The sequence below is a fragment of the Propithecus coquereli genome, unplaced genomic scaffold, assembly GCF_000956105.1.
Source record: "Propithecus coquereli isolate 6110/MARCELLA unplaced genomic scaffold, Pcoq_1.0 Scaffold5, whole genome shotgun sequence".
NCBI lineage: Eukaryota > Metazoa > Chordata > Mammalia > Primates > Indriidae > Propithecus > Propithecus coquereli.
The window spans coordinates 7,458,874-7,469,248 of NW_012150840.1; the positions used below are offsets into that span (position 1 = coordinate 7,458,874).

The following is a 10,375-nucleotide window of genomic DNA, read 5'->3' on the forward strand; positions in this document are numbered from 1 at the left end:
AATCCCTATCAAAATTCTAGCACCCATTTTTCTGAAGAAACGAAAAAGCTGAACCTGAAATTCCTATGAAATTGCATAGAGTCCCAAATAGTCAAAACAATCTTGAAAAACAACGGTATTTAAAGATTCCCAACTTCAAAACTTACTGCAAAGCTTACAATCATTCAAACAGTGTAGTACTGGCATAAAGGCAGACTTATGACCAATGGAATAGAATTGAAGATCTAGAAATGAACCTCTGCATCTATAGCCAAATGATTTTCAACAAGGGTGCCAAGTCAAAGCTGTTACAATAGCTTTGGGGAAAGAATAGACTCCTCAACATATGGTCCTGGGATAACTGGATTTTCACATGCAAAAGAGATAAGTTGAACCCGTACCTCACTTCATATAGAAAAGTTAACTCAAAATGAATCAATCACCTAAATGTAAGAGCTAGAAGCGTAAAACTCTTAGAAGAAAACATAGAAATGAATCTTCATCTTGAATTTGGCAGTGGACTTCTATATATGGCACCAATAACATGAGCAACAAAAGAAAAAATAGATAAATTGGACTTCATCAAAATTTAAAACTTTTGTGTATCAAGCAACATTATCAAGAAAATGAAATGACAACCTATATATAGAATGGGAGAAATGTTTGGAAATCTTATATCTGATAAGAATTTAAAATCAAGACTATATAAAGAACTACAACTCAACAACAAAAAACCCAATTAAAATGGGCAAAGGACTTGAATACGTATTTCTCCAAAGATGTACAAATGGCCGATAAACACATAAAAAGATTCTCAACATCACTAGTCATCAGGGAAATCCAAATCCAAATCACAATGAGACACTACTTCACACCCATTAGGATGACCATAAAAAAATAATGAAAATAACAGATGTTGATGAAAATGTAGAGAAATTGGACTTTCATTTGTTGCTCGTGGGAGTATATATACATACAATGAAATATTATTCAGCCATAAAAAGGAATAAAGTTCTGCTATATGCTACAACATGAAAGAATTTTGAAAACATTATGCTTAATGAAATAAGCCAGACACAATAGGACAAATATTGTTTGATTCCACTTACATGACATTTCCAGAATAGATAAATTTATGGAGACAGAAAGTAAATTAGGGAATGAGGTGAGGGTAATTAGGAAGGGTAAATTGCTTACTGGTTACAATTTCTCTTTGGAGTGATGCAAATGTTTTGAAAATAGTAATTATGCACTGTATTGTAAATGTAATTAATTCCACTGAATTGCACACTTTAAAATGGTTAAAATGCAAGTTTGTTAAATATATTTTTCCATAATAAAACAAAAAGGAGAACAAAAGTCAATAATCTATAAATGTGAAGTTTATTTCTGACTTTTTTGTATTCTGTTGTTTTATTTGTCCTTATGGCAGTACTACTATACTCTCTTAATTGCTATAGCTTTCTAGTAACTGGAAATCAGGAAGTGAGAATCCTCTAACTTTGTTCTTTTCAAGATTGTTTGACTATTCTGTATCCCTTGAATTTTCATATGTATTTTATTATAGAGTCCACTTATCAATTTTTGGAACTGAGTTCTTAAGCCCAGTTCTGCCACTCCTAGTTATAGGTGTTTCAAAAAATTACTTGTCTCATTTTTTAATAATCATTATTACAAGTTATAAGAATTAAATGAGAAAATACATGTAAAGCCTGACATAATGCTTGGCACATAGTAAATGCTAAATATACTACTAGTAGTAGTGTTGCTATTATTGCTAGCACTATCGCTGCCAAAGTAATACTGTTTTTATACATTGACTAGAGTGAAATAGAACTCTTGAATTCCTTGTTCAACAATGAGGAGGACAATGTAGGGTAATGGAAAGAACATGAAATTTGGAATGGGTTATTTTATTATTTAGGCCAGAATGCAGTAATTATTGAATACTGATAGCATGTTAAACTTACAGGTATTTGAAATCTGTCTGTGTTTAATAATGTCATGAAAATAGAAATGTCATCTTCAGAAATCAGATCAAAGGTCAAAAAAAGTTACCATTATTTTGGTTGTAGTCAGGGAATAGAAAAAACGAGGGGTTGAAGTAAGTTTATTCTTACAGTTTTTTCTTTTTATAATGCATATGACACAGTTGTTTCCTTTAGTTTTTTTCTAAATTATTTCTGTTTTCTGGGATTTTTTTTCTGATGTTTATATCAGCTTTCATCTCCTTTCTCAATTCTATATTTAGCATAATGTGGAAGCTTTCCAAGTTTCTTTCATATTTAGCTACTTGATCATACAGAATTATCTTACTATGGTCTTATATGCTGCATTACTGGTATACCTTATATGAGGTTAAAATTTAAGTTAAAATTCATTACTGTTTAATCATGGCACATTAAGTCTACGAAATCATTCTCAAAACAAGATTTGAACACTAGTTTCATTAGCAAGAATAAATGGTAATAAATATTAAAGAGTTTAAATGCATAGTTAGCCAATAAAAATATTTGGATTTAGTTTGTTTGTTAATGGAAACCAAAATGACATTTATTAACTTCTGTTGAGGAGAGGAGTTATCCTAAAGTATCTAAAATACTTAAGTGCCTTATGTATGATACTCCCTTTTCTGATACTGAGATATTTATAAACTCAAGAAATCAGAAGTTTCCTTTGTAAGCACCGTATTAGAGCTAAAGGCAGGTAGGGAATCTTAGAATTTAAGAGCCTGGAGTACCTGACAGTGATAAGAAGGGAGCCACAAATACCCTGTATGTAATTTAAAATTTTCTGGGAGCCACATTTTAAAAGATAAAAAAGCAAATGAAATTAACTTTAATAATATATCTTATTTAACCCAATATATCCAGAATATTATTTTAACATATAATCAATGTTTTAAAAGTCATTTTTTCATATAAAGTATTCAAAGTCTGGTATGTATTTTATATTTATGTACATCTCAATTCTTTCACTTACTAGTTTCTTCAGTTACTTAAGAAAAATTACTGAATCTCTCTATACCGCAATTTCTAAATTTTTATAATAGAGACAGTTGTGAGAATTAAATGAGGTAATGTATATAATATGACTGGCTCATGGTGTTATATAAACCTTAGTTGTTTTCTAAAAAATATTTTAAACGGGTGAACACGACATATAATGGCATCACTACCTCAAGGCAAAGAACATAATCTTAGGGATTAAATTATTTGTAACCCCCAAATTCTCATCTCTTTCCCTTGGACAGTGCTACACACATACACACATAATTCTGACTCCTTGCTTAATTATTTTTAAAAAGAAGCAATATCAATATTGGTTCATCAGTTGTGGCAACTATACCACACCAATACAAGATGTTAATTTGTATTACAAGGTTAATTGAGGAATGGGGAGGAGAGAAGGAAGAGTATATGTGAATTCTCTGCTTTCTGCTCAATTTTTCTGTAAACCTAAAACTACTCTAAAAAGTAAAATTTGTTAATTTTTTTAAAAAAAGTAAACAGCATGTCTGCTATCAGTTCCTGATGCATGTTAGTTATGACAGAATCCAACAGTAAAAGTGACAGTTTTGGCATTATTAAAATTATCAATCAGAGGAGGTTAGATATGGTTAAAAATCTAACTTAAAGTTTCTTTTTCAAGTAGTGATTCATTAGCTACATCTTTTAAACTAATAAGTAGAAAATGTAAGCGCAAAATGATGGTTTTTCCTCCATGATCATTGGGATGGACATTGGGAAGTTATTGGTGGCACTCTGATGCTCATGGCAGAAATCTTCCATATGTTTAACACAGTATTGCTGGTTTTGAGAGTATTTTCTTCTCCTAATTTCAGGTTGGGTGGGACTATATCAGCATACAAGATAGTACCAGATGAAATAGAAGAAATCAAGGTATGGTATGACATTTTTCACCTCTACAAAAACTTAGTATTTTGGTGGGGATATGGGAAAAGAATTGCTTTTTCTTTATATCATTGAATCTTTGGGTGTGTTAGGATATCATTTAATTCCCAGTTATCCCATTTGAATTAAAAATTTATGTCTCAAATAGTCACCATCAGATTTCATCTACCATTTGCAATACATTCCTGAGACAAATATGAGGAGAATCCAAAAGGAATTCTTTCCTGTGCAGTTCATTGAAAAGCTACATTAAGAAAGCACTGTGTATAAGCATTACTATACATAATGAGTTATCTGTTTATCTTATTGAAATTTCTTTCCCTGTAAGCCTTCACCAATTTTAAATAGTATCACTCTTGTTTCCTTTGAAAATACATGCCAATTTCAATTAAAATTCACATTACAATGAATGAAAAATTGACTTACTCTTTAAAAATTACAGCATTGCGGCATTCTTCTTTCTCTGACACTTTACTAAGGCTTATGGAATATTAATCTTCTAGCATAATATATTGCCCTTGTCCAAAAGAAGTGTACCATCTATTGAAAATTGAACTTACTATCTATTCCACAAATAAAATTTCACAATTGGATAGCAGTGGTCAAGGATAAACAATACCAGTTAAGTTGTTAACAATGATATGTAAAGACCTCAACCAATCATTAAGCTTGATTCGATTATAAACTTTTCAATACCAAGTTCAATAAATTCAAAGCTTTGTAAATAATCCTCTAATTTCTTTGTATTATTTTAAAATCAGTTAAGTTCATTGATCTTTCTTAAGAGACACACTATTAACTTCAATATGTCAGGTGTTCTAATATGTAATCAATATCAGGAATTAATTACCATAGTGATATCATCAAAAAAAACTATCAAGAGACTCATTCCAACTTGATTTAAATTCATAAAATATTTTAGCTGGGAAGAACCTTAGGTCTAATCCATATTTCTCATAAGATGACCAAAAGGAAATGAATAAAGATTTTGTTTGAAGTTCAGTAATTAATTCCAAAAATATAATCAAGTATTGTTAAAGGGTAAGAAAACCATGAGTTTATTATTTCTCGAAATACATTTTATAATGACTCAAAAAAAGCTGAACCCTAGAAACTTTAAGTAATCAGTAAATATGTGTGTGTATATATGTATACATATATATATAATTAGGCAACATTTATATAAGGGCTATTCAGTCAAAATCTATTTTAAAGGTGCTCTGTCTTACAATACAATTAAAATGTATATTAAGTCATAAAAGTAAACAAAGAATTCTATGGAAATGCAATAGGAAGGACACTTGGCTATTTGAAAAAGTTAATCAGCAAAGTCATTCTAAGAGATAATTTAGCAAGTTGGAGTTTTATACAGAGGCAGAAAAGCTTGTGAAAACATTAATGTGAAATAATATGGCACCAGATCGTAGTATATAAAACAAAGATTGGTAAGATATAGGGCTAGAAGTGGGTCTTTATGCCATGTTAAGAAGTTTTCATTTTATCCTGAAAACTATGGAGTACCATTATGTGATTTTAAGAAAGAAAGTAACATTATAAGTTTGGTAATTTTTTAAAGCTTTTCTATGATTAATGAGTAAAATTATTTTAGTGGAATAGAGGAGGTTCTGACTCGAAGGAAGGAGACTAGATTGCAGGAGTGTAGGCACCAAATGATTAAAACCTGAACTAAAGCAATGGTGTTAGGGCTGGAAAATAAAATCAGATTCAAAAAATATTATTTAAGAAAGTAGAATCAAAAATACTTGAAGACTTATTGGATGTTTAGGGGAAAATGGAAAAGTTGACTCAGGTTTCTGGCTTAGGAGATTGATGTCGCTGTTAACTTAAAAAAAGGATATATTGGAGAAGGCATACTTTTCAGAGGAAAGAGGATGTTTTGGACTTTTTGAATTTGAGATCCCTCTCAGATAACCAAATAGTCAATAAATCATTGGATAAATCAGCCTGGAACTCAGAAGAGAGCTACAGTGATTGATATGAGGATTTTTCATCATACATGAGTTAGTTGAGGCCATGCTAATGAATAGAATTTCATATGGAAAAACTATATGAAGTATTAAAAATGGACAGAACATATAGCCCCGGGAAAGGCCCACCCTAAAACCAGAGAATTCATATATCCTTTAATTAGTTTGATTAATTAGCAGAGATGTTGCTTATTTTTAAATAGTGACTTTTTTCTAAAGGAGTAGTTTTGGTTTTTTTTCCCATTGTGTTTTTTAAAATAATTCTACAGTTATAAAGAGTTATCCCTCAGGAGATTCCTTGAAAAAAACATGATTCATGGATGATATGTAACATATAATTCTTCCATCAATTACTGGTATTATATCTAAAACAGCTTCAGAGAGTTTGAGGTTTGAGGCATAAAAATGTGGAATTGATCTTATTTTCAAAAACACTGGAAGAAAAATTGTTGTAAAACATTTCACCAACATTTGATAGCACCGTTAGCATGTTTAGCTAAAATCAAATGTAATCATTTTTGTTTCAGCTGGAGAAAATGCAAAGGATCAGTATGTGATGTTGATTTTAGTTGGATAATATCTGAGTAATAAATTATCTAAACAGTACAATTGAGCTTTAATTTTATATACTATCTATAATATGCCATTATAAATAAATATGCATGTATATTTTTACTACTAATATTAAAATGATATGACTGAGTAAACATAATTCCATTTTTGTCAGATGTGGTAATCTTTCACAGTATTTCTAGCACCAGAAATCATTACTTAGTTCATACATAGTTTGAATTAAGTATGCATTTATTGACTATAATAAATTACCTCAAAAGAGTGAATGGATACTTGGCCAAAGGCTAAGGAGTAAAGAGTGAATACATTCCCGGCTCAATCACAATTCTATTTTTCACCCTAGGTATAATCAATATTCTAAGTTTTTATCATTATCAGTCCCTTGCTTTTGTTCAGTTTTATCATGTGTATACATCCTTAAATATTAAAATTTGTGCTGTCTTTGAACTTTATATGAACTGAATCATATTGCATGCAGTTTTTTGTGCCTTGCTTTTTTGATCAACACTTTTTGTAGAATTCATCTGTGTTATCATCTGTAACTAAAAATTTTGTTTTTGTTTTTGTTTTATTGCTGTAAAATTCTCCATCGTACCACAGATTATTGAGACATCCTGTTGATGAACATTTAGCTTGTTAACATTTGGGATGATTATGAAGAGTGATCTATAAACATTCATATAAAAGCATCCTGGTACTCATGTGTCAGAGTTTCTCTGACATATATACTGAGGAATGGAACTCCTGGGGTTTTAAGGAACATGTATTTTCAACTTTCTTGGGGATGAAATCAAACTTTTCTAAAGAAGTTCGGCCAGTTTACACGACCACCTTGAATGTATTTCTTTTACATAAATATATTTAAATATTTATTCTTTAATCCATCTGCAATTAATATTGGTATAAATGTATCTTTATATGTTGGATGACTAAACTGATATAATATTTTCCAAATTTATGTCTATTTTTCCAGCCCAATTTAATGAAAAGTGATCTTGTCCCCACTGGTTTGAATTGCCTCTCTTATCAGATACTAAATTTTCCTTTGCCTGGACACAAACACATACATAAGTCTGACTTTTCCTCAGTTTTTGTTCCATTAATCTTTTTATCTATTCCTTTGTCACTACTGTACTGTTTTGGTTATAGTGCTTTTTAGCACAATAGGAAAGGTCCTGTGTTATTTTTGTTTTGTTGGCTCATGTATTAATTGTTCTGAATAATATTACAGTAACTTTGTCAGGTGTCTAAAGTACTCCTACTGAAGAGATTTCCAGTTTCGGCTAAAATGGAGTGGCCTCATTCTATCCAGATCCTTTCTCTTAGATCTAAAAATTCCTGGGCATTGTAAAATAAACAAAAGAAGACTGTGAAAGATGGAAAGAAAAAGGCAGAATGCCCAAGAACCTCAGGGCTTGAGGAATCACATGGTAGTGAGTGGGTTTCCTTATTATCTCTTATATATTCTGTAAAGGGTGCTAAAGAAGCCTTCACCTATAACCAACAGACACAGACAAAAATGCTCAAATAAAAGCTTCTTCAAGACATTTTACAAAAAAAGATGTACAAACGACCACCAAAGATATGAAAAAATGCTCAACATCACTAATCGTCAGGGAAATGCAAATCAAAACCACAATGAGATATCACTTAACTCCAGTGAGAATGGCTTTTATCAAAAAGTCCCAAAACAACAAATGTTGGCATGGGTGTGGAGAGATAGGAACTCTAATACACTGCTGGTGGAACTGCAAACTAGTACAATCTCTATGGAAAGCAATATGGAGATACCTCAAAGAACTAAAAGTAGAACTACCATTTGATCCAGGAATCCCTCTACTGGGAATCTACCTGAAGGAAAAAAAGACATTCTGTAAAAAGACATCTGTACTAGAATGTTTATAGCAGCACAATTCACAATTGCAAAGAAGTGGAAACAACCCAGGTGCCCATCAATTCATGAGTAGATGAATAAAATGTGGAATATGTATACCATGGAGCAGTACTAAGCCATAAAAAAGAAAGACTTTTGGTAATATGCGCCTTTCGCCAGCTAAACACTGATGGAAAAACTACTCAGTTCCCCCCACAGTTTTAGTGGAGCCAAGCAGGGAGCTGATATTCCACTTTACCCTCTGTTATCCCACAGAAGCAGATGACAGAGTTCTGAATTCCTCACCTGACAGTGTCAGTGGAGCTGAGCAGGGAGCTATTCTTTCATCTTTCACCAGGCAGGGCAGGCATCACTTTGATTTCCGGGCCAACATATTGGAGGTGGAACCAAGCAAAATTGATCTTCTGTTACCAACCCAGTGGAAACAAGCTGTGTTCTGATTCATCTAGTAAGGTAGTGTCAGTGGGGTCCAGTGATAAGCGGATCTTCTATCCCCACTTAGCAGCAATGAGTCTAGACAAGACAGCACAAGGTAGAGCCATTCACCACTGTTTTACCTTCCTTTTCCTATGTCAGTGAGGCCTAAGAGGGAGGTGAACTCTCACTTTAACCTCATTAACAAGGCTAAACAAGGTGGGGCTAGTTACTCCACTCACAGTATGAGCCAACCATCTACTCTCCGCTACCCTTGGTGTTAGCATCCACCCCTACTTGGTATCAATAGTGGAACAAGGTGATGTCCAATTTTCAACAGAAAGATCTCAGTAGGGCCAAGAGAGAAGCTAACCTTACTGTCTTCAGTGAAGCAGTGTCAAGCAATGCTTCACTTTTGCCAATGTGGTATCAGTGGGACCTGGCAGGAAGCTGAACATACATATCCCATAAAGCCCCCATGCTACACTGTAACTTGGGAGACATCTGCTAAAAAAAGGAATTACATAGTTTCATAATATAAAACCCAAAATGTCCTGGTGACAATAAAAAAATCAGTCATCGTACTAAGAACAAGGACAGTCACAACTTGAATGAGAAAAAAACAATCAACAGATACCAATGTGAAGATTAATCAGATGTTGAAATTATTTGACAAAGATTTTAAAACATCTGTAATAAAAGTACCACAACAAGCAATTACAAATTCTCTTAAATGAAAAAATAGAAAATCTTGCCAAATAAATAGAAATTACAAAAAGGAACAAAATGGAAATTACGTAACTGAAACATACCATCACCAATATAAAAAACAAACACAGAGGGCACAGAAGGAGATGCCACAACATTTTTCAAGTGCTGGAAGAAAGAACCATCACCACAAATTCTATATCCAGTGAAATTATCCTTCGCTGGATATACAATGAATAAGGAATGAATAAGAAATAAGGACATACTCAAAAGAAAATTAAAACAATTTGTCACTAGAAAACCTACCCTGAAAAAAGGGCTAAATAAATCCTCTAAAGAGAGAAAAATAACAGAAAAAGCCTTGAAACTTCAGAAAGGGAAAAAACAGCAGAATGGGTCAATATAATGGACTATTTCTTAACATCATTATGATGTGGTATTCAATGTATGTAGAGTAAATATTTAACACAATCATATTTAAAATATAGAAGGGTAAAGATTCCTAAGTTGAAGTAAGGTTTTTACATTTTACATGAAATGGTAAAATGATCATATTAGTAGATTGTGATAAGTTATATCTCTATATTGTAATACTCAGTACAACAATGTATATTCAAGTGGCTGGGCACAGTGGCTCACGCCTGTAATCCTAGCACTCTGGGAGGCCGAGGCGAGTGGATCATTTGAGCTCAGGAGTTCGAGACCAGCCTGAGCAAGAGCGAGACCCCATCTCTACTGAAAATAGAAAGAAATTAGCTGGACAATTAAAATATACATATAGAAAAAAAAAATTAGCCAGGCATGGTGGCGTGTGCCTGTAGTCCCAGCTACTCAGGAGGCTGAGGCAGGAGGATTGCTTGAGCCCAGGAGTTTGAGGTTGCTGTGAGCTAAGCTGATGCCATGGC

The 10,375-nt window shown here is 32.5% G+C and overlaps 1 protein-coding gene across 2 annotated transcripts in view; it reads left to right on the plus strand.

The window, feature by feature from the left end:
• Positions 1–10,375, plus strand: part of GPHN (gephyrin) — a 577,313-nt gene that overhangs the window by 201,304 nt on the left and 365,634 nt on the right. For both annotated transcript variants that reach the window (XM_012656203.1, XM_012656202.1), the window contains exon 3: positions 3,824–3,881. In XM_012656203.1, coding sequence (XP_012511657.1) covers positions 3,824–3,881 — 58 coding nt within the window. The remainder of the gene's footprint in view (positions 1–3,823; positions 3,882–10,375) is intronic.